Consider the following 24,422-nt stretch of genomic DNA (forward strand, 5'->3'; position numbering starts at 1 on the left):
GGTTCTGCTGGGAGAGTTTAAAATAACGTGAACAGAATTTTAAAAATACATTCCTTCCCATGTTCTGCCAGCATGTCCAGGCTCATCAACCACAGCTGCTGTTGCTGTCCCACAGCAGGAGGCTCACTCCAGCAGACCTGGACATTCACTCTCAGTGCTATAAAAAGCCCAGAAGGGTTCCTGGGAGCTGCTGTCCAGGCCAGGGGTGAAGTTTTGGCTAAGCTGTGCTCATAGCTGCTCTCCATCCCTCCGCCAAGGCAAACCAGGGAGATCTGTACTAAAGCTACCAGACACCTTTCATGTGCAACACTGGAACTATAAACAACTGAAATTTCAGGTTTGTTTTCAGAAAGGACCTGGACCTCCCCTCTGTGTGAAGCTTCACATCAGATATTTTGAACCCTTTAAATTCAAAGACACTCATTTCAGGAGTTTGCCTGGACTGTGGATTACTGATCTCAGCCACCCACAGCTGGAGCTCAGGAGCCAAATGTAATGAGCCACAGCAAAAAATAGATATCTGAGTCCAAAATATGCTATGATTTGACACAATTTGCATAAACCAGGATTTCAAATCTGCCATTAAGGACAGGAATTGGGGGCATTGAAAGTTGCCAGGAAACAACCTTTTTGCAGTGTATCCAGAGCGACTGCTTTAAGATGCATCCTCTGTATCAAGTATTTGCCGGCAAGATTTTAAAAGACCCCATCTCTTACCTTGCACAACATCTTTTTGAAAACATGGCATTTTTTTCAGAGCATAGATCCCAGGGTGTTCCAGATAACAGCATACAGATGATGTAACTGACACAGTCCACATGTAGAATTTTATACTGAATTTTTATGCAATTTTTTTTCAGCAGTTAAGAAGCATTTGCCCTATCTTTTTTCTTACACCTGTGTTCTGTTTATATCTGTGATCTGTTCAACTGTGGCAGAGAAATTTCCTACTCACACAGGACTTCCTATTCTGTACAATCAGTGAGCAGAGAGTTCTCTGCCAAGCCCACATTCTCACACCTCACGGACCAGGCCTGCAGATTTTAGCTGTAAAAACAAACAGGGCTGGTTCCAGCCAGTACTGATGGAACAGTTAAGAACTCTGCAATGTAATACAAGAGATATGTAGGAAGAGAGACAATCGTGTACCAGGCAGAGCACAGAGGGTGTTACTGTAACCCTGGGGACTGAGCTAACTGTGTAAATAACACCCCGTGGAGCTGGAAGCTGTGCAAAGATCAGCCTCAGGCTGACTGGGAAATCAGTGGGACTCTTCCAGCATTGTTGTTTCTGGAAATGTTGCCATATTTAGGCCAACAGTCTAAAGCAATGCAGACTTCTTTGCACCAAGCTGGTTCCCAGACATCCCCTTCATTCAGTGCAAGGGACCCAAACAATCATCTGTTACGGAGTTTTCAAACAATAAGCTTTAATTGCCTTAATAGAAAAATAAGCACTGAAATATATATAAATGTGATTACATTAAAGTAATTCTGTAGTCTAACATACTAGAAACCAACGCCCAGTCGTATTTTTAATGATACAGAGTAGTAAGATTTAGGGTTTAGAAATTTTCCACAGAGAATACCGAAGTATCCAGTATTGTTTAGGAAAACACAGTAAAGATGAGACAAACCTCCATGGTGCAATAAAAACTAAGTAAATCAATTTATTCTGTATACTATACAACGTGTAAGTTTGTAAAGAACAATTGACATTTTTATCACCTTAACATCTTGACTGGGTGTAAATATGTCCAACAAAATGTACTCCTGTGGCCTTTACACAAACACTGTCCTACTACATCAAGAACAATGAGAGGGAAGCCTTTGGTGTTACAGATTTGGGGACATATCTGTGAAGTTGTAATTAATCCACTTAACTATCTCAAATAAAATGTTGGTGCTATCTGCTATAACAAGCCTACATGAGTACTACTCTAACAACTAAACACTCTATCTTTAAAGGCAAGATATGAAAGGGACTGCCAGTCTACAGTGTGGACAGGTTTTCTTTGAAAAAGGCAATTATCAAATGGTAAAACTCATATAATACATTATGTACATCAGTTTGGATAGCTGAGTTATCTTGCTGGAGTAAGCTGAAAGTAAGCATCGATCTGCAGTCATGTTCCATTTCCTGTTAAGTGACTACTGGACTTGAGTTTTATACAGTGTACAGAATCAAAATAGCTGTGCCTGCTGCTGAGGTCTGTCAGATGTGAAGGCTCATAATCAGTCACTGACCTAGTTAGTATTACAGTACTTCAAATATACACATGGAGAATATATTCATAGCTGAATTTGTAGTAATCTTAGGAACTGCAAGTCACTGAGTGAGCACTGGAAGAGCTTGTGTTGTCCAACCAGCAGGACAAGCTGAGTTGTAGCTGAGTGAGTGGAATGTTTAAATTTAAATGGCTCTCTTTTTAAACCTTCCCAAACATCAAGAGAACTCACCTTAGGGGAGCTACAGAATAGTGGCACCAGACAATACAGAGCAAGTCACCTTGAGTTGTTCAACATTTGTTTCAGGCCCAATCCTATTGTTAATTTCAATTTCATTTATACATAGAAAAATAAAGAAGGATTTTCACATTAGAACAAACATTTATAAAAAGCAGCTTGCTTTAATATTTCCAGTTTCCTTGTTATTCTTCCAGCCTAATTTCTTTAAGAACTCAAGTAGGTCCATTTCTTCAAACTGTTCTGCAAAAACCACAAATTATTTGTAATACTAGTGGAGGATAAGGAGTAAGGACAGGCTTGACAAAGCCCACCTAACTACTAAAACAGGGCTATACAGACTCAAATAGAATCAGGTTAGGAATTCTGAAATTCTCTGGAATTGCTTCTCTGAATCAAAAATGTGACACAGACACTATGTTCTGATCAAAACAGGACCAAATAAAGACTATTCAATTTCTCTTGACCATTTTGTTTGCCTCTAGAAGAGAGCATTGCAGAAGATATGGGCCAGCATTGGTATTGACTAGCAGTCCTTTATACCCCAAGACCTTTCTGAATATGTCAGCACAAAGTACAAGCTTCTAAAAACATGCAGCTTTAAGTGTTCTCTCTTGTGATACTCACATTGGTGCTTTGTTTCTAACAGGCTCTTTCCAAACTATTTTTTTTTTAAAAAGCATTCAGTAAATGGATCTTTTAAAAGAGTTTCTTGTTCTCCCAAAGACTGTGAAGGCTGTGACTACCTATACGAAAATCAATTAAATTGTGGATCATACTCCACTTTCAATATTCTGGTTTCATTGAACTAACATGTTTTAAATGCATCAATTCACCTAACTAACACCAACTATGTATTCTGTTTACCTAATACAACCTTCATCATAAACATGAACTGGAGTTCAATCCTATTTTCTGCTATGAAAAGTTACCTATTTCTAAATAAGTCATTATAGAAATATCTTTCCAGATATTTGTTTCCACAAAGCCAATGAGGGGCTGCTGTACAACAAAGAAAAGGAAATAATTTACTACCTCTTCAGGAGTCCAAGAAAAAAAAAATATATCCTTCTGCTTCCAGAAGTCTAAAGTAGCTCAAAAGCCAATTGCATATCAAACATCAGTGAGCCTAAATCTGGTGTTTGCCACACAGGGAACTCTCTAGAACAGTACACTTAACCATATTCCATGCCAACAGACAGAGCATTTCTGCTTTAAAAGCTTGAACAACTGCTGAACATAAAGGGCACTTGCCTGCAAATATAGGTACAAATTCCAAATTTATACTTGAATGCTGGATATTGTTGTGAAACAAAACATACAACTGCAAAAGCATACGGTTGAGTCAAGTGTAAATGTGTTTCACAAATTTCAGGTATACAATTTTTACTTTCAGTAGCAAGATTCTGGGCTCTTAGTTTCAGGACAAGACTTTGAAAGATACAGAATCACTTGTGCTTTGATTGGCACATTATCTGCTTTTTAAAACATAAAACTAATAGACGTTTGCAAAAGGTTGTGCAAAACTATTGTATTTACAAAAAATGGCACAAGAGTGAATTCAACAGTCTATGCACATGCACACTTCATCCACATCTTCAACAAAAGTGTGTCCTAAGCTACAGAACTGAAAAGAATACCAGCTTCAACAGGCAGTTGTCAATAAGCACTAGGTTCACAAGAGTTACACCAGAATGGGCAAATATTGCCCAAGTAAAAACTCTATTGTTAAAGCTGAAACAGGTTTAAGGCCGTTCAAGTTCAAAAGCAGAAACAAAATTCAATCAGAGCCCTGTCTTTGTTTTTATACATGCTTCACCATCTAGCAACTTGTGGTCTAAACCTCTATTTTAGACAACAAACCCAAACACGGAAGAAAAACCCAACACAACTGGAGGTTATATTAAATACAAATATGCTGTAATTAAGATGAAATAACAAAAGCAGAAACATTAGAAGTTGTAAAACTTGCGATGTCACTTGCTGGAACCAGTCCTACACTAGGAAATGGGCAATATGTACATTTTCAAGTAGATTACATTGCTCTAACCAAACTTGTCCTTTTTAATCAGTGCATTGTTCTCAACTAGACCAAATACTACATTTTACTCTTAACAGTATTCCCTTACAATAGCAGCACATGCTATCGCTACCTGCAAAGCTGTCAGTCTCATGACTTAGTGTAAGAAAGAAAAAGGGGGATGTGAGGGTGAGAAATAACTATTAAGGAGAAATAACAGGAATGAGAATAATCATGCAGTTCAGGTGCTCTCGTCAGCCAGCCAGCTTGCTAGCAACAAGAGATGGTTTCCGCTGAGGAAGATCCTGTGGAGTAGGAATATGGTCACCAGTGACTTCTGTCTTGTCAGGAGCTGCAGTAGGCAGTTGCTTATTCTTCATCTTTGCTTTAGCCATGTTGTAGTCACCAGAATCAAAGTATTTTTGCTAGAAGACAAAACACACATATTTAAAAGCCTGAAATCTTTTCAGATGTATTCACCGAATTATATTGGCAAATAGATATTTTAGATATTAAAAAGTTGCAAAAACTCTGTGATTTCTCGAAGTAGCTTTGTGTTGATTAAAAAAAGGTCAAGACTAGTAAGCATAGACAGCTGAACTCTTAACATCACTGTGAACAATAATCTGAACATTACTTTTGCCTTGGTCTTCCCAAAAACTCATCTCACACTACTGAAACCTTGGGGTTTGCAAATTTTGTTGCACTGAACAAGTTCTGCTACTCAGAACAATAACCAAACAATGCACAAATTAAAACTGGAGAACAGAGCCTGATCTATCACACCAGAGAGATCTATCAAAGTATCATGAAAGTGTGTGCTAACAAGAAAACCTCTTCTCTGCACACATTAAAACAGTGAAACTGTAATCTCTAAAGTTCTCAAACCAATTATTTAGCAAAGTCAAATCTACTGTACAGTCCTGAAAAGCACTAGGTCAAGGAAATTATTATCCCCCATTCCATTTTTTCTGAATACAAAAATAAATTAAGTTTTAAATTCCTAGTTGAAAAACAGCGTTCCTTAATATATCAGCAAGTTTTTATTAGCATTACATTTAAGAGTAGCCAGACTTCTCAAAATGTTAAATTATCTATGCATGTCAAAGCCAAATGACTGTTATTTATCCACATCATGGTAAAATGAGGCATGGAATTTCATCCAATTCTTCAACTGGTCACTGACACATTTTGCAGGAAAAGTTGCATTGTTTTTACATCTCACCATGAGGTCTACCATTCAGATACTCATAATCCAGGATTTTGAACAGATTTTGTACGAGGCAAAAAAATTAGGTTCAGGATTAAGATTGACACCACTGACTACTGCTCACAATCACAACCATGTCTGAAGATAGACCACCCAGTTAGATTTGTACAGGCTTAGTCCTCAGCCAGCTGAACAACAGCCATCACGACCTGCCATGTCCAAGTGCTTCTGGGCAGCACAGTGCCAACACAGCCTTTACTCTGCATTAGTACTAACCAGCTGCAAAATGCTCAGCAGCAGCAGTTGCTAGACAGAAGCAACTTGAACTGGCTTTAAATGTTCCCTTGGCAGAGCCCTGAAGTTACCTGATCTATCTCTCCCATAGTCCATCGTACATCTGAATCACACACTCTTATTATTTATAAACCTTCCCAGAACAATCCTTTTGATGGTGTAATCCCTATTTACACCAAAATGTTCTAGCACTACTTCTGCAGCCTAGGCCTCAAGGTAGAACATAATCTGATTTGGAAAAAGGTTTTCCCATTCTGCCCTTTAAGACTGAAGCAATCGAAAGAAACTTCTAAACAGCAACTAGGTAATAACAGAACCATTTGATCTTCAGATGTGATACAGCTGTTAGCAGATATCTTTCTGTCTCTCCAAGAGTTCCAAACAGAATCCTCCCACGGGAGCATGACCTAGTACTGTTCTCATCTACCACTATTCCAGAGAAAGTGTGCTGGTAACAGTGTGTGCATCAAATGCAGAACATTTCATGCAGAACAGCAAATATGACCTGGCAAAGTGTGTCCTGGTTGCAAAACTGATGATGATTTGGGCTACAGCTGACCACAGAAGAATATTTGAGAAAACCCACCATCTCTCATGCATTAGAATACCAATCCATTTTGTCCTTTAACATATTCCTGTACTTTCCCGATTTATTCTAGCTTCTCACAGATGGCCTGAATTTGATCACCCCTTCCAAAACCAACTATGTCTGTCCAGTGTCTTCCTGTCACAAACAGTATCTGACAGCACATACACTATCCTCACTCTATTCTAACTCTCAGTGCAGGCAGCTCAAAGTATACCAGAACTCCTACCAAGTAAAGGAGCCTCTTCATTTAAGACACTGAGCACACTAAATTGAAATTTTAAAAAATTGAATAAAGTTATTATCACCACATCAGGAACTGCAGGAGACCTATTATGAATTGGAACCCACAAGTTTATGCCATCTTTCATCAGAGCAGCAAAAGTCAATTAAGATGGCCATGGATCTGTCTGTGCTCAAATCTGAAAGTCCATGCTGCAAGAGCCTTTGCATTCAATGTGTATAATTAAGATGGCGATATTGTACAGGCTGTTATTGCTGGTGGTGAGATTCTCTCACATTTGCACCAAGTGCAAGCAGCCACAATTCTTTATGGCTATCAATCTTTACTGACTGAATGCTGGCCTGTTTTCCTGAGATATCATCACAATACAAACTTACCACTCCCTTCTGTGTCTACACATACCCTGAACCCAGTGAAGTCTCACTGAGGCTGCAGAGTAGCTCAGAGGGAGTCACCTCAGCTACCACCTGCCCAGCCATTAACTCTGCTTCATATCTTCCAACTCATGAGACAAAGATTATCCAAAAAACCTGCCAACAGTAACAATCCCCAAGAGATGTTACCAGATAGCACAGAATTAGATCAGCACTGAACTCCACCAGCTGGTTTGTGAAGGATTTATACCTGGAATCGTTGTGTGTACTGAAAGGGCCTAGACAATAGTGACAACGGTGTGACAGCAATGAAAGCACCACCAGAAGCAGTGACATACCAGGATTATTACAAGAACAGAGTCCCAGCATGCCTGAAAGGCATTACATAATCACTCTATGAATAATTAAACTAAAAATCCCCCAGTCAAATAGCTAGGAAGAGACATTGGTTAGATGTGGAACAATACTGAAATATTAACTCACTCTTCATTCTTCTATCATTATTTTTGGGTCTGGGTGTATATCCAGAATTATACAACCATTGTCAAACCACTAATGTCAGATAATGCCTGGTCCAACAGCAGGCACCAAACTTACTTGTGCCAGAAAATGGATAAAAGGAGTGGACATAGATTTTGGGGGCATAAGAATGGGCAGGATAAAATCACTACAAAATAAGGATGAGTTCCTAATCTTTGGTGTTTACTTTACAGGTTTTTTTCAAGTCTATCACAGCAGCTTCTAAGTTTAATTTTTTATAACAAGAGTGGTTGAGGCCCTGATGCTGTAAACAGCTATCCTGCCAACCTGGCATTTGTTGTGCAGAGACAAATTTGTCTTCCTCGTGCTTTCTCAAAATTTAAGGTTCTTAGGACTCTTTAACCATGCAAAGACCTGTGGATGAGGAAAAAAAAATCACAGATACAGGAATTTTGGATTTTTTTGTCTATACCCTGTGGACAATAAAGAACTTACTCCTTTTTGAAGCCTCTTCCTCAAGAAGTCTGAGCCTCCTGGCTTCTGGCCCAGATGAGGATATCTTGCTTTCAATTTTGCTTCTTCAGCTTTTTCTGGACTTAACACCTTATCCTCCATCTCCTGAAAGACAGTGAGTGATACTGTAAGTGGAACATCCAACAATGTATATTTATGCAGAACAGCTTTGCAGGTAATACACCCACAGCCCATTGCTGCTACCAAGTGAGCATAACAATTATCTGATTAGACATTTTCAAAGACTCTTTCTCAGATGCTGACAGCAATTGTAGGAGTTCAGCCTCCCATTTTAGACACCTTTCCTGGAGATGCTGAAAATGTCACACTTCCCTCTCAAAGAAAAGTAATTTGAATTATTCAATCTTGAATAAAAAAGCTCAAACAAAACTGTTGGGTTTTTTTGGTCAAAACAAGGGGTCCACTAAGAACAAATACTGAATAGTGAGCAAAAACCACAGGGTTTTTTTTTCCAAATGCCTGTTTCATTATTTAGTTGCTTAGGCAGATTGGCACTTGCACTGCCACACTGATCTGTATGGCTGCTCCAGCCTAATGTGTTGATATTCACTGTGAAACAGTCTCAAAAACATGCCTGCTGTTACATTAATAGCAATACTGTGTTTCTCTATACATGCCTATAATTATCCTGAAATTATGAGGATGAAGACAGTTGGGTAGTGCGTTTGTGTAAAATAAAATGCCTATTTTATGAGCATACTGTAAAACATGGATGCTCAAAATAATAATTTAGAGATATTCATTTGGCAAAACTGCAATTTGTTCACTGGCCTCTACTTCACACTCATCTTTTCCATGTCCATGTAGCAATTTAATGTATGAAGTACAATTTATTCTGTTGAATCATTCCTAAAATATCTTTCATTCAAAATTCTTGGTCTGTTTTTTCCAGAATTTGGCCACAGCCTTTTTTTTTTTTTAAGGAAAACCATTCCTGGTTCAGAGAAAATACATGATGTGCACTGATTGCTGTAGCACAGAATTGTTATCACCTGAAGCACAGAAAGACTTTCAGGCAGCAAGTAAGAACTGCCACTGAAATCAGGAGGGTGTCACTCATCTATGACTAAGATTTCATGTCCACTTAGAGCTGCTTAGGCAGCCCCTTCCTACTCTTTTCCATGCCTGTCATCATCCTTTGCATTGCATCAATCAGCATGACTGCCTGTATTCCCCAGTTAGGCTTTACAGAAACTAATCCAACAAAAAATAAGCCATTTATAATTTTTTTTCCTTCTCTCCTTTGTTGGGCTGTTTCATTAGGATGTGTTTGCACGGGCTGGATGAGCAGGCAGCTGCACAAACAGGTTCACACAGCAGCAGGAGGACAGGGACACAGGGAGCTACTTAAGCCACAACTGAAGAGGAACAGGAGCCACCAGCACAGTCGCCATCCCTAGGGGCTCTTCTCTATCTCTTATAGACTGCTCCAGGTTGTGACAGATTCAACATCTTTCTGGTAAGGTGCCTCAGAAACAAAGACTGTAACAGATTTAGAATGTAACATTTTCTAGTTGCTCCATTTGGGCAAACACCTCAAGGACAGCTTTGCACAATACAACAGGAAACTGAATTAACTGTTCTGCCAAGGAAAAAACAGAAACTCTCATAACAATTAAAGAGAAACTACAGTGGCAACAGGAACCAATGCTTTTTATTAGATGAAAATGCAGCTAGGCAATACGATGCAAAATCCAAACATTTAAAATAAAGGGCAAAGTCTCCCTGGCACTCCTGAGCATAGAACTACACCATTTCTCACTAGGCAGTATCACACTAGCCAAGCCCAGGGTTCTCATGCCTTACAAAGATCACACAGCAGCTGCTCTCCCCATTGTGTTTTATCAAAATGCCACCACAGCCTGGATTTGCTCAAAAGTAATCCTTTCAGCTCAACACTGTGAACACCTAATGCTGAATCACTGGGTACTCACTGCTGAGCCAACACACAAAGTATTAGAGGGGGCACATTTTGCCACACTAAAAGCCAAAAGGACATATTTTTTAAGACAAGAGGACAAACAATAAATAGCTTATATAAATATGTATTCACGGTGCATCAAAGGAGACATTTATGCAAACTCACAGGGCTGACAAATTATGGCACAGCAGGCAATCCAAACAAAAACATTGTGTTATGCATCAGTGCAGCTCAAAAGGATACAGAGCACGGCGCTTCTTCTGGATGACCAACAACAACTAAGACCCAAAAACCCACAGAACACAAATTAAAGAATTTCAATACCACGACTTGGCGTGTCAAACAAAACCAGCTGACAGCAGGTTCAAAAAATACTCAAGACAACAGTTCTTCACGTAAAATACAGTTAAGGTGCAGAACTCCTGGCTGAAGGATACAGGGAGTGCCAAGGGCTTGGATTCAGAAAGCAATTCGCTGTGTTCATTTGCAGCTCAGAAGCCTAAACCAGATTGCTGAGACCTCGGAGAGTTTTCCTGGGAAGATCACTGCCTGCACGTCCTGATCTTATGTTCTTCTGAGGACTAAATGGTACTGAGCACTCTCAGAGACTTCAGCCCAAGCCACTCCTACATTCAGAACATTCCCCCTTGAATTACAGAAGCAACAACCAAGTGACTAACAAATGACTGGGGAGTGGGCAGAAATCAAGATATACCACGCTCTTCTTCCAAGTGACAACCACACAAAAGTTATAATTTTAGTTCTACAGGAACCTGACACAGCTCATGAAGTCATTAAAATGATCTACCAGGAAGGCAGTAGTTACCTAACTCACTTAAAGACAGCTTTTGCTTTTAATCTTCGCACAGGTTCTGGCAGCATGAAGTTCTGTATCTGCTGGACAAGTGACCTGCATGACTAAAAAACCAGCCAGCAGCCTTTTAAAACTCTGGTATGAATGGCTCATCTTTGGCACAAGACATCAGACAAAATGCAAAGCAGAAAATGGGAAAAACACAGCAACAGCACAACCCTACAGCAAACTGATGTGGCAAAAACCAATCCAGCAACAAAATGCAGCACCTCTAAGAGTTTCCTGAAAAATACAGGCTTCTAAGGCCAAAAGGGTCAACCAAGCATACATTCTCCTCTGTCCAAAGTTTCTTTGTTTCTGAACTTCCCCCTGCCACTGTCCTGAGTTCTCACACCAAGAACAGGAAACACTGGTCTTTGGCAGATTTTCAGCTTGTATCACTGTAGTTAGAAACCTTTCTCACTCAGCACAAGCTTCTTACAGCATGTCAGAAAGTTTAGAAAAAAGCTCTGATCATGAAAACACTGCCTCAAAGTTCATTTAGGGGTGACATCTTTTTGAAGCATACATATGAATAAGTACTGCAAACTGGGTTGTTTATGTAAGTGTTTCAGAGCTAAGCATTAACCAAGTGAGTGCTCAGTTCTGCCTACCCAGACAAATTGTTTTAGTGGAGGTTAATATTGCAATGTCATAACAGCACTCATATCACAGTATCACACTAGGACATAAACTCAGAGAAAGCAAAGTTTTATTTTATTGATGTTATATAATTTTTCTTGAACACGTTGCCAGAATAAAACTAAATTAGGAGAGAAGCAAGGACCTCCCATCTGTCAAGTAAAAGGTAATTTCTCCAAGCAGTGCAAAAGCATGACATTTCAAGACTTCACTCTGAAAGTTGGTTAGGAAAATCAGCCCCAGTCACCTGACTTCATCAGAACACCCTAGAAGGCATTACAATAAACTTGCTGCCACATGTTTAACTATGCTCTTATTACAGAGCTATTCTAGGAGAGCTGCATAGGCCAGGGACTTATTTTTATAGGCTTTGAACAGGAACAGTATCCGTTCAGCAGCCTACCTGGCATGGACGTTCAGTCACGCTGCAGAACACACCTATTTAAGAGCAGATTACAGACCTGACAAGGAGCTGGTTCTGATTACTGCACCTACTGAGAAGGTATCATTCCATATTAAACCCCAAAGCTCTACCTGTGTGACTAACTCATATTACAAACTGTAAATTATTAAACAAAAACTTAACAGCTGATGTAGATCAAGCTTTTTCCTTTAGCGTCCTTCAAAGCAGTACTTGCGTTTCATAACTTCTCCGGATCATCGCCGCGGGGATTGCAACCGGGCTCCCACGGCAATGACAAGACTAAAAAACAAACGGCTTCTTAAAGTCACAGCACAGCCACCTATGAAACCAAACCCCACTTGAGAAATGACACAATTATCAGTGAGATGACATAAGAGGGACACAAGATAACCCAGACAGTTATTCTTTTTAGCCTTAACTAGCACAGGTCACGGCCGTTGTGATTTGGGTATTTCCGCTCCTGAACTGATTACATTAAAAACTGACCATTTTTTAGAAGTGAAACAAACGTTCAGCCTGCGGATTATGGCTGGTGTCCATCCGGCCATTGCGATCGTGAGCCGCAGGCCGGCGCGGCCCGCGGAGCACCCGGAGGGAGCGGGCCCGAGGCCGGACAACGAGCGAGGGAGCGCCGCGGGCCCGGCCAGGCCGGCGCACAGCGCGATGGGCCGGGAACACCCGCTCCGGAGCCATCGTGCTGCTGCGGCTCCTCCGCCTGCAGCCCGGGACCGCCGGCCGGCCCTGCTGCGCTCCCACAGCCCGGGGCAGGCGGTGCGGCCCGCGGGGCTCCCCGGGCCGAGCGAGGGAGGGACAGGCCCGGCCGCGCCGATGGAGGCGGGAGAGGCCCCGCGGGGCTCCCTGTGCTCCTCGGCCCGGCCACCCACCTTCTGCTCCTCGGCCGAGGCGGGCTCGGGGCTCTCGGCAGACATGGCGCCGCGGCAGCGGGACGGCGGGGCCGGGCGGGAGGGAAGCAGGGAGCGAGGGAAGGAGGCGGGCGGGAGGCGCGGCCGCGGCTCCTCCGCACTGCTGCTGCTGCCTCTGCTGCGGCTGCTGCCGCCTCTTCCCGCACAAGATGGCGGCGGCGGGCGCGACGGAGCGTCGGCGGGGCCAGACTTCCTCCGCCTCGGCCCCCGCGCGCGGGCTGGGCAGCGGGGGCGGGATCCGCCTGCTCCCCGCGCGTCACGTCCGGGGCCGCGGGTTCGAGGCCCGAGCTCGGGGGCGGCTGTCGGAGCCAGGATGGGCTCGGTGCCCCTCCCGTTCGAATGACAGAATTACAGAAACATCGGGGTTGGAAGAGATGTTCAGTGTGGTCCAGTCCACCCTCACAGGCGTCACTGTAACCACTAAAGCACATCAACCGGCGCCAGGGCCATACGTGTCTTAAAACACCTCCAGGGATGGTGACTCCATCGCCTCCCTGGGCGCCTGACCAGCCCAACAGTGAAATGAAATTCTTCCAATATCTCATGTGAACCGCCCGTGTCAGCTTAAGGCCATTTCCTCTGGTCCCCTCAGTGGCCCCCAGCTCCCCTCCCCTCACCACAGGCCCCTCACCCCAGCTTGTCCAGGCTGCACGGCCTGCCCTACTCAGCCTCAGCCTAAAGGGGAAAAGCCTTTACTGCTTGGATAAAGTCAGTTCTTTTGGCTACTTTTAGTGAGTAAAACACAAGGAGCTGAGTCCTCAGCAGCATTACTCGAGGATCTCACAAATCCCAGACAGCAGCTGACAGGATAGGAAGGCTCAGTCCATTGGAACTCCTTAACAGCACAGTATCAAGTGATACTGAGTATTTTATTCCCTCCCCATCTTTCCCTGTCTGGTTCTTGGCTGAAAAATAACCTTCTGTGGACTCTCTTCGAGGGATTTAAATAGCCCACCATTAGTAAATCTTTAGGGGTCCCTAAATAAATGGATTATGTGAACATCAAGGTGTGGATTAGCACAGCTCAGGAGGGACTGGCCAGGACAGGCTTTGTGTGATTATGGTCAGGAAGAACATGAGAGGCAGATCAGGAAGGTCTGTGAAAGCTGGAGCTGTCAATGACTTTGTCACAGCTAAATTGTACTAAATAGCCCACAAGGCAGTAGGTGGAAGAGGTGTTTTTTTATGCACCTGAGAGATCCATCCAGAGAGATTCATCCAGGATCACGAAGCTGCAGAGAACCCAAGGAATGTGCATAACCCTCGTTCAGAAAGGGATACAGCCAGGCAGGTTGCACAGAAAAATAATCACAGAATGCACCAGTGGGTTTTTTCCTAATGATGAAAAAAGCTATGATAGTGGTGGGTGTGCCACATTTGCTTCTGGCAAAATTAGGGAGAAATGGTCTGAAAGTGTGAAAAACACAGCGACATTAAAAAATTATCATAAAAAGGATGAAATTCAGCGGTGACAGCAGACAAGATTGCAAACTCCAGGAATTTCTTTCAAATCTCTTAGGAAATTAATGTGAGGGAAAACAGTTTCAAGGATTCAGCAGTTCCTTAATGCAGTTATTTCTTTAAGGGAACATAATGCAGAGCAAAGATGGGAAATAAATTCAGAACCTCAGGAAAAGCCCAAGTTCTTCAATGGCCTCAAATACAAGAAAGCAGCCTACAGAAACTGGGTCAGTTTTTAAGGATGTGCACCTAAACCAGATCATGAAGACAGGGGGGTACCAAAATATTACAGAATAAAACTTTTAAAGACTAAAGTGTTTAATGTTTGTTTTTGTTCAATCTGACATGATCAAAGTAAATAGTGTAACAAACAAAGTATAGCCTCCAGCTGGAATAAGGAAAGACTGGTTTGCATGTTACTTTAATTAGTTTTGGTAAATATTTTCAACTTGGATGAAAAAATATCCTTAAGAGATTAGAGAATGACAGAAGCAATTTCCAGTTAATTACTGGTGATTCATATGGGAACCTGTGAAAAAATGAATGGGTTTCCAGGAGTCACTTTTCCTGAATTTGAATTAAGAGTATGGGGAGGACAGAATACAAGCTATATAATTTGGCTGTCAATAATGACTTGAAAATCATCTAAAATAAGCACTCAAAAGAAACTGAGTAGCTAGGCAGGAATTCACAGTTAAGAACAAGGGTTTCACACAATCATTTTTCCTTTAAGAAAAAGGAAATAAACCATGTGGAGAAGTGGGTGAAGGTGGCTGAAGTTCCAGATGCCTTCTGGCATTAATGAGGCTTCTGACACTTTCCCATGCAAATTAGGGAAACTTAATTAGATGAAACTTTAATGTGGTGGATGCAAGTTTGTTGGACACAGCTATCAATTCTTCAAACAGCAATGCTGTGTTCAGCATATAAAATCTTGGGTGGTGAGAGAATAAAGTTCAATAAAAAGAGCTGCTATTTTGGGAACAAGCAGGTAGGATGTCTCTTGTGTTGGGTCACAAGATGAATGCAAGTTGACATCTGATACTGAAAACCAGTGTATTCCAACAGGATGCATGAAGAGGACTTTAATCCATATGATTTATCAACCAATTCTTCCAGTCTGACTGGCACAGAGAGGCCCTGACTGGGATGCTGTGTCCAACCTCACACACTTCAAGACTGACTCAGTCTAAAAGAAGAAAGCAAAGAGCCAGAATGACAAGAGGTGCAAAAAAACAAAGACTGACTGAACAGTCCAGGGTTCTCTTAGTTACCAAAAAAAAAAAAAAAAGACTGAGAAGGGACATAAAAGAATTAAATTGTTTGCTTACAGTGAAAAGGCTAGGCAGTATTTAATTCAACTTCAGCAACATTTAGTTGGATGCTATAAATCCTTATATAACTATAACTAAATGTATATAGTATAACTAAATGTTATACTTCGTCAAGATAAGTATAATTTATCACTGGAAGAGATTAGTTGTAGCAGCCATCACTGGAGGCCCTTAAAAACCACTCATTTATTAAAAATAATTGTATATGGTTGAGCCTATTGAGGAATAAAGAGAAGAAACCAATGATCTCTCAAAAATTAGTCTAGTCTTACCCTGAGCTTAGAAGGTCATGTGGAATTTAGTTCAAATTTTATGAGCATCCAGCATTTTTCCAGGTGTGTCCCTAATGGAAAGTGTTTACTCAGATCAAGCTGTAAATAGAGAATGACTCAGTAAAATCAAAGTTGTGCACAGATAATCCAAGGTCACTTTCATTCCAAATCCACATAGGGGCTAAGTGTAGTTTGACTATTTAAGTGAACACAAATTTATTTCCTAGACATGACTTGTAGTAACCACATATTCAAAATCCACACTTCTTTGCTATTCAAAGCAAATGAAGGATAGGAGATGACTTGAAGAAGTCTATTTAAATAAAGTTATCAAGATACAAACATTGCATAATGTCAGTGCAAAAATAAAAGGTTAATCTACTACTAATGGTGACTTTTCATTAAAAATGTGTCCTTTCCTCATGTTGTTTTTTCATTGAGCATGCAAGCAAGCTCTGCACCATGACACAAATAAGTAGTTTGAGGATACATGCTGTTTGCTTATGACTCAACAGCAGCTACACACAAACTAGGACGCCCTCTTGATATCCCAGTTCAGACCTTAGATCTGTACACAGCACAGCTGAGGTTGTGTTTGACTCTTCTGCTACCAAAAGAAACCTTTTCTCAGTTTTAAAGGGCACTCAATGACTAGAAACTGCAAACAATCTCTTCCTGTACAGATTTCCCCGATTCGCTCTAAAATGAATGCTAGGTAAACCTTTGAAAACCTGGGGTAGCAGAATGGCAAACACTGCTGACATGGAGAGAGGACTCAGCAATATCTGAGCTTTGCCCTTCAGGAGCAGCAGTCATTTGCATGTACAAGGGAGTTGATGAGTATCATCTGGAAAGTCCAGTCTCCCTTACGTCCCCTGGCAGCCTTCCTGGAGATTTCATGATACACTGACTTCTCTCATCTAGGGGCACTGCTGAATATACAGGATGCACATTCATCCTTTCTCCAGTCTTCATCAGATAAGCATGGTAAAGGGCACGTTGCATATTACTGACACTCTAAAAACCTACAGCACAGTAAAGAAAAACACAAATCAAGGCAAGACAGTTGAGAAACTCAGATCTTCATCAAATGTCATAAAGCTTCATTTCCATTATTAAATATATGGCTCAAATATAATCAAATGCTTCTAACTTTATTTCTCTCAGTTACACAGTTGAACACTTAGCATAAACTGTTCATCTGGCTGTTTTGTTGTAGGAATACACACACGTATTGGAAAATAGTCATATGCCCAGTGTAGCATTGCTAGTAAAACTTCCTGTGGCCACCTAGTGGCCTACATGGAATTGACCTATGAAAAATATTTAGGATTACATGAAGATCCTCTCATCTAAAAATAAAACAAAAAGTACAAGTTTCATAGCTTTTGCATATATTTGAGATATAAATACTAATTTGTTTGCACAGGACATCCTTTAACACAATTTGAGAAATAAAATGGGGGAGGGTGCAAATTTTATGTGAGGAAAAGTAATAGGAGAAAACAAAATTAAAATGGCCCTTAAGGAAAGAAAAGGAGGGAGCAAAATGTGAATTGAATTAATGATCTGAATGAATGAGTAAATAAACAATCTGCAGTGTGGTTGCAAGTGTTATTAAATCTGGATGCAAGAAAAAATGGAAAATGGTACCATTAAAGAGAAAAAACAGCTAAATGCTTGCATAGTATGAAATGTTATGGAAATTCACCTGTTGTCCCCATTTTCAATAACTTAAATGAATATCACTTAAAACAGCACACAGATTAAAGACATCTGTATATATTTCAGATTTCAATATTAATGCCAAAAATACATAGTATGATTTTACATAGGATTTATGCTACATTAGAACACTAAAGACAAACATCACTTGAGTATTAAATGAAACATTAAATATTAAATAACTGAAAAATAAAATAAAAAGTGTAAACACTAAACTAAATTGGGAATTTGCTATTGCAACACATCCAATGAAGTGGTTTTAAACAGTACAAAAAGATTAGATTGAAGTATGTTTCCAGTCTACTTGGAATACACAAAGCTCATTCCAGAAACCTTTTAAAAACTGGTCCAGGATCACACAGAACCTTCTTTCTCTTGAGCGCTATTTTCATTCCTTTACAGACTTAACTTTATACTGTTGTCTCTACCAATCTTTGCTTGCAAGGAGTACTCAACAGTAAAATGAATACTTGAGTTGGCCATTGTTTGCTAGCATCTTGGTGAAAACTGAGGGTTTGTTGGAGATTCAGTGTAAGATTTGAGTTCGTATGCAGCGCCGCTATCAACTTCCATGGATTTCCGAGAGAATAGGAGCCTTACATCTCTGTGGAGGTAGATCTTTCCAGATTTAGAACTCTGGAACCTGAAAAGATACAAATAGCTGTATTACCTAAACCAAAAGAATAATCTTTAAAAAATATTAAATAAAATGCACTCTTAAAACATTTAAGGCCAAAACACATTTGAACAAACAAAATTAGTCAGTTAAAATTAAAAGAGAAAGAATATCCTAACACTTTCATTCTGTTTTGTTTCTTTTGACATTTAAAGGTTCTGTTCCTAATCACCAATGCAGTGCACAGCTTTTAAAGTGGCATGGAATATTTGAGTTCACAGTGCCATTATGTACATTGAAGATTAAAGTCCTCAGAAATCAGGAATGGCAAAAAATTCCCTTCAGTGAGCACTCCTAAAAATGTCCAAAGGGTGGCCTAAGCACACACAAAAAAGAATTTTCAACTATATACAAACTGAATATGCATTTCTGTTCCTGCAATCATATAGACAGATCTCATTGCTCTCTTTATGAGTGTAACACCAGGAAGCTTACTACTGCTTTATACCACACTCCAAATAAAAGAACTTGTCTTGAGAAGCAGTAGGTACTTGGATCTCTGCAGGCAGACAAAAAGAAATTTTTTTGCACAGACTAGAAACATTTCTAAGAGACTGCAGTTCACTGGCCCAATCACCAAGCAAACAGTGGTCAATTCCAGCTAAACAGCCTAATTCAGGTCCTCCAAACCTGCAGGAATGTGCCAGTTCCACTTCCCGAGGGTATTAACAACTGTATATAGGGAGACAAGATCTGCATTTCAGAGAACTGTATTCTACAGTTTTTCATGTGGCAGAACTCTGATTTCCTTCTCTCCACCAGGAAAGACAGAAGAGCCTAAGGAGCATTTGTTACAGCAACTGAATTAATATAAGTACCACTGTGCCACAGAGACAGAAAAGTGCTATTGCTGCTGCAACAGAAACAGAAAAGGCATTGCTGTTGTCACAACAAGATGATACCATGGCAAATGCTGAGAGAGCAGTGCATGCGGTGTTATCATGTATTACAATTTGCACAGATTTTTAATAGGCTTTTACATATTGACCCCATTGAAGCAAAGCAGTATCTCTAGAATAAACCTATTCATAATTGGACTTAAATTCTGGGCAGTAGGAGAAAGACAAGTACAGAAGATCCACCAAGGCTTCATGGTCTGAGGAAGGCAGGGTGCAGAAATGGATTCTGTGGCACTGTTCTGTTCAGAGGAGTGGTGCAGAATAGCCTGTGGTCATCCCCACAGCCAGACAAAGGCAAACTCTGTTCTCCTAGATGCAGCTGTCAAGGACATTAAATGCAGCAGGGTCCAGCAGAATGCTCCTACTGGCTCCCTCAGAGATCTCATCCATCACTATTTATTTGCTCGGTGCTGTCAGTGTAAAAGCCCTTTACCTGATAGGCAAAAGGGAGAGACACTACCTTAAGAGAAGACTGTGGAGGAGAACACAAGGAAGAGTGAAAGAGATAAGGGACAAAGCAAACACCACAAACAGTTAACTCAGAATCTAGCTCATAACACATTTTAAAAGGAAAAAATTAGTGGAAGTCTATTGCAGCAAAAGTATGACTGAAATTAATTCCTATAGATCTAGTTATCAAAGCGCCATCATAAAACAGATCTCAACTCCCATTTTACACAAGGATCTTTCAAAAGAATTATTAGCATGGTCTATTTTTAAACTCCTCAAGCTTGCTCTTTTCTACAAGTGATAATCCTGCAAGACTCCCTTTGCTCAGTAAATAGTGGTTCCCTGCAACATGACTTTTCTGAGCATGGCATTTCAGAAAGATTGAAGAAGGATAAGTGTGAGACAGCAGCAAAGTTCAAGGGATCCTTCTCATCTCTGCATCCTTATTTATGTTTGTTTTCTTTTAGACAGGTCTACCCTAGTAATTGGGATTTAGAAATGTTGCTTTTTATACATGCAAATACATTGGAATAATTGAGACAAACATTCCCTACATCCTTGCAGGATGGTGATGGAGTGGCCAGCATAGGACTGACTCCAGAGCTGTAGCAGCTCCAGTAGTTTTGTGTAAAGAAATTTTAAAATCCCAACACAACCAAGGTCTCTGACAGATGGTGTCCTAGGAACAGCAACAACAGACACATACAGAAATAATTAAACACACAAATATCAGATGCTAAGAAGTCTGGCAGAGGAACTTTACTGAAGAAATGACAAATACAAGCACAAAGTCCCTATATGTATTTTATAGGCCATCACAATTCACAAAGAACAGAGAAATTCATGGAAACAGAATAATCCTGAAAAGCAGGATCATCGTGAAAACATGTAGCAAGGTGTGTTTTGTAAGTGTAAAAGACTATACAACACCACCTATAAAATCTGTAAGTAAAAGCATTAGGACAAGGATAACAATTTCTAGATAAGAAAGAATGCTGAGAGACCAGAAAGATCAAAAGCAGCTAGTAAATCAGTCATAGCAGGTATCTTCAGCTTCCACCAATAAAGGTGCATGTCACATTAGGACAGTATTTTAAAAAAAGTTTCTCAACACCTTGAGGAATCACTACTTTTAACAACCACTTTCAGGCTTACCTTCCACTGAGCCCTCAGTAACAGCCCCTGTTTAGCTGTTAGGCAACAGCAACTATGCTCCATGCAATTCCTGGCATTGTGTCGGTAACTAAGGCTGTTGACCAAGCTTTAAAATCTTGAAAAATGCTGAGCTGTGGGCAGGTTAGCTGTTTAATTACTTTTTACAAGAGTGCCAGAACGTGACCTAGAAACCCACAGATGGTCATCACAACGCCAGGCAGAAATGAGGCACAAGCAGAGCTGAGCTCACAGCACTTATGCTGAAGTAGATTTAATTACAAGACAAGGAGTCATTGCTTCACATGCAACAAAAAATTTATCCCTAAAGCATCTTCAAAAACCAACTTAAACTGCAGGTGCAACTCTTGGGGATTTTTAATAACGAATAAAGCTCTGCTGTGTGTGCAAGCTACATTTGGTGTCTCAATCCTGTAGCTGGGGTACAAGTACAGTCTGATGGCATATTGAACAGAGCCTCAGCCATACAGAACTGCATGCAGAAGCTGCTCACACAATAAATCTGACACTTTAAAGACTGTTGTAGAAAATCTGGCCGCCAGTGTTAAGCTCCAGACCTATGCAAGCGTTTTTGCTGAATTACCACTTGAAAAGGAGCTTTCATAATGTGAGTGCTGACAACTGTGATTAAGGCCTGCAAGCAGATGTGACCACAATGCAGCTCACTGGTGGTGACTTCATTTGTTTTTTTAAACAAAATTTCAATACGTAAGCCTAAGATGCTTGTGCTCAATGACTACTGCAACTAAAACTGAAAGGCTGTTCTAAGTCAACTTGAGCTACAAACAAAAAGAAATCTGAATAGTTAAAACTTTTTAGGTTTACATAACTTTTCAGAAAAGCAGGGTTGAGGAAACTTTGCTGCTTTTAAAAATGAAGCTTTAAAACCAACTTACACAAACTAATATACTACTAAGATTTTTTAAAGCCTTCCTAATTAAAATCCATCTTCAGTAAAGAAGGCTACTAAATGGACAACTGAGTCTTTTGTAAAACTATAGGTGCTCAGTATAATAAACTACAAGACAGATCAACATAAGCTACTTTAATATTTCAAGGAGTTCTGCCATTCTTACATTATGAGAAAGGACCCAAAGCTTGAGCTTATCACTGAAGAAAAACTTGTGGCATATCCGTAGTTATTCACTTTTCAAAGTAAGCAGCTCAGCATCATAATTATGACTTTGGTTTTCCCATCAGAAATGGATGCATTTCCAATTCCACATCATAAACCCATGAACTGATCTCTACCAGAGGTCTGAAAGCTGAATTGTAAAGATATCTCAAAATAAGAAGCATCAGAACTGCAACATTTCTGTCTCTCAGCAGGTATCAGAAATAGGAAGCTCTTAAAAAAGACTTCCAGCTGTAACAGATGAGAGAGCAGAAAGCAGGTTTGACTTCAAATGAAAGTAATTCCTGATTCTGTCAACAAGAAATTTACAACCAACATTAAAGTAGAAACTGAAAGGGGACACAAGACCACTACTCTTCATGCAGGTATGCCAGAGCCAGCTGGCCACAGATTTCACCCACCACTGCAGCCAAGGCCTGTCCCCAGTTCCTCTGCACAGGCAGATCAACATTACACCTGGACAGAGCCTTCTATTGGGGCTACACACTTTTTCAGAATTTGCCCCAAAAGAAAAATTTTAGAAGGTGGCTAGGTTAGACCTTGCAAGTCAGTGTGGCCTGAAAGGCTGAATTTCAATCCAGGCTGCATTTCAGAATGAAAACACTGTTCAACAGCCTTCTCATGACACTATTTTCACACTCCAGTAAACCAACACACTTTTTATGACTGTCAACTTCCATTCAATGGGAGAGTCTGGCTTAGAATCACTGTTCTAGACAAGGTTGTGTTTGAAAAGTCTGTTGGATAGAAACCAATGCCACTAAATAAGAAAATAATATGCACCAGAAATAATTGTAAAACAACAGAGAAGTGTAAGATATTTGATTTTGTTCTGCTTGCTCACTTCAGAATGTCAGCTGCTGGTGGGTTTTCAAGTGCTGCAATGAAAGCACTGGGTCTGTGTGTACAGACATTTTTTACTGCAAAGACACATACAAAAAGTCTGCAAACTGCAGGAGGACAGAGTATATCCATCATTCCCCTTTGTTTCCAACTGCAGTTTCCAGAACACCCCAAGAGCAGCAGCACAGTGTCTAGTTCCAGGCAGTGCTTTGTAAATCATTTAAGGAAGATTGAGTGAATATTTTATAAAGTGAAAGGCATCATCAGCAGTAATGCATCATGAAACAGGCATTTACATTTTTGCCACTAAACACTGTATTTTTAGGAGTAGCTCAGACCATTTTTCATATTACAAGCTATTCTGGTCAAGAGGCACATGTGAGGCACACCAGGCACATGTGAGGCACACCTTCCCTTTAGTGATCCTTAGTTCTGGCTTTTGCCCATGTAACATCCACTTTCACCATTTCCTGTAACCTCAAAAAAAGTGCATTGATTCAGCCAGAACAATTTCTGTCTTGCTAGGAAAAGGTTTAAGCTTTATAAGGTTATACAACATACTTTAATGCCAAGAGAGAGCTTTATCTTATATTTCAGCTTTGTTTCTCCCAAGGACAACCCAAATTATTTATTACCTCTTCTTCCTCTACTGTCTAGCTTAAAGACCAAGTTAGCATTCTTTTTTTTTATTTTTTTCTTTTCATTCTTTCTTATTTCTGTATACAAAAAGGTTGGCTGGGAAAGAAATTACGAGTTGAATTTTGGCAGATACTTTTTTGAGGTTTTGGCTTGGGTTTGTTGGAGGTTTTTTGTTTTATTTTGGTGTTTGAACCTCAAGGAGCTTACCTCAGATGTATGAGGTAGCGTAGTAGCCTTTCTTCAGTCTGGTGGCTGTTTTCTTTATTGACAGTTCTCTTGACTTCTCGTCTCACAGGAACAGAAAAAGTTCTTTGCCGTAGGAATGTTTGATGATTAGCTGGCATTTCTCTCAAGTCATAGATCACCACAAACATCTTCACCACAGTTTTGTTAGGGTTAAATAAGGTCTGAAAAGACAAACAGTTCAATACAATACTCTTTAGAGAATTTTTTTTTAAAAGAACAATAAATCTAACCAAACTCAATCTGTCAAAATAGTTATCTATGCACTTTGTTTCTGTGCCATACAGAAACATTTATGTAAAGACATTGTGAAGCCTTTCTGGTTTTCAACACTTCAGCTACCAGCAATTCCCATTTGAATTATGTTATAATTATAATGCTAAACACAATCTAATCTGAATGAAACACTAGTATATGACTACTCTTACTTTGCTAATCAGCATCCCCGTTTTTGTTAATTTTTCCAGTCAGCTTTTTGTCTACACTGTTTTCCAGACACAATACACTCGCAGGAAGCACAGTGGTGGGCTCCGCTTTTAAACCTGAAATTATGAATGTGTTATCTTGGACTGGGTTCTTAAAAGAAAGAGTTCACTGGTTCT

The 24,422-nt window shown here is 40.3% G+C and overlaps 2 protein-coding genes across 6 annotated transcripts in view; both read right to left on the reverse strand.

The window, feature by feature from the left end:
* Positions 1-1,404: 1,404 nt before the first annotated feature.
* On the reverse strand, positions 1,405-13,104 carry ARPP19 (cAMP regulated phosphoprotein 19). Of its 5 annotated transcripts, none has more exons than XM_054272657.1 (3): positions 12,932-13,104; positions 8,169-8,291; positions 1,405-4,910 (listed from the first exon to the last, which is right to left on the reverse strand). In XM_054272657.1, the coding sequence occupies exons 1-3, from the start codon at positions 12,974-12,976 to the stop codon at positions 4,740-4,742; spliced, it is 339 nt and encodes a 112-aa protein (XP_054128632.1). In that variant the 5' UTR covers positions 12,977-13,104; the 3' UTR covers positions 1,405-4,739. The 5 variants fall into 5 exon arrangements, with proteins under 5 accessions (XP_054128632.1, XP_054128634.1, XP_054128633.1 ...); XM_054272659.1 differs by lacking the exon at positions 12,932-13,104 and adding an exon at positions 10,456-10,759; XM_054272658.1 differs by lacking the exon at positions 12,932-13,104 and adding an exon at positions 10,453-10,758.
* A 4,066-nt stretch (positions 13,105-17,170) lies between these two features.
* Positions 17,171-24,422, reverse strand: part of ATOSA (atos homolog A) — a 47,509-nt gene continuing 40,257 nt past the window's right edge. The window contains exons 11-12 of the mRNA XM_054272588.1: positions 23,785-23,984; positions 17,171-18,405 (exon numbers count right to left, since the gene is read on the reverse strand). Of these exons, the coding sequence (XP_054128563.1) occupies positions 18,252-18,405; positions 23,785-23,984 (354 nt within the window). The 3' untranslated portion in view covers positions 17,171-18,251. The remainder of the gene's footprint in view (positions 18,406-23,784; positions 23,985-24,422) is intronic.

The sequence above is a fragment of the Melozone crissalis genome, unplaced genomic scaffold, assembly GCF_028551555.1.
Source record: "Melozone crissalis strain CALT ecotype California unplaced genomic scaffold, PUWL_Pcris_2 ptg000014l_1, whole genome shotgun sequence".
Lineage (NCBI taxonomy): Eukaryota > Metazoa > Chordata > Aves > Passeriformes > Passerellidae > Melozone > Melozone crissalis.

Excerpts from the sequence above, each read along its gene's own strand:
- ARPP19 (XM_054272657.1), bottom strand. The coding sequence starts at position 12,976 with ATGTCTGCCGAGAGCCCCGAGCCCGCCTCGGCCGAGGAGCAGAAG. Across the intron at positions 8,292-12,931 it reads CCTCGGCCGAGGAGCAGAAG|GAGATGGAGGATAAGGTGTT; the intron begins GTGGGTGGCCGG and ends ACTGTCTTTCAG. Across the intron at positions 4,911-8,168 it reads GGAAGAGGCTTCAAAAAGGA|CAAAAATACTTTGATTCTGG; the intron begins GTAAGTTCTTTA and ends TTTGTCTTCTAG.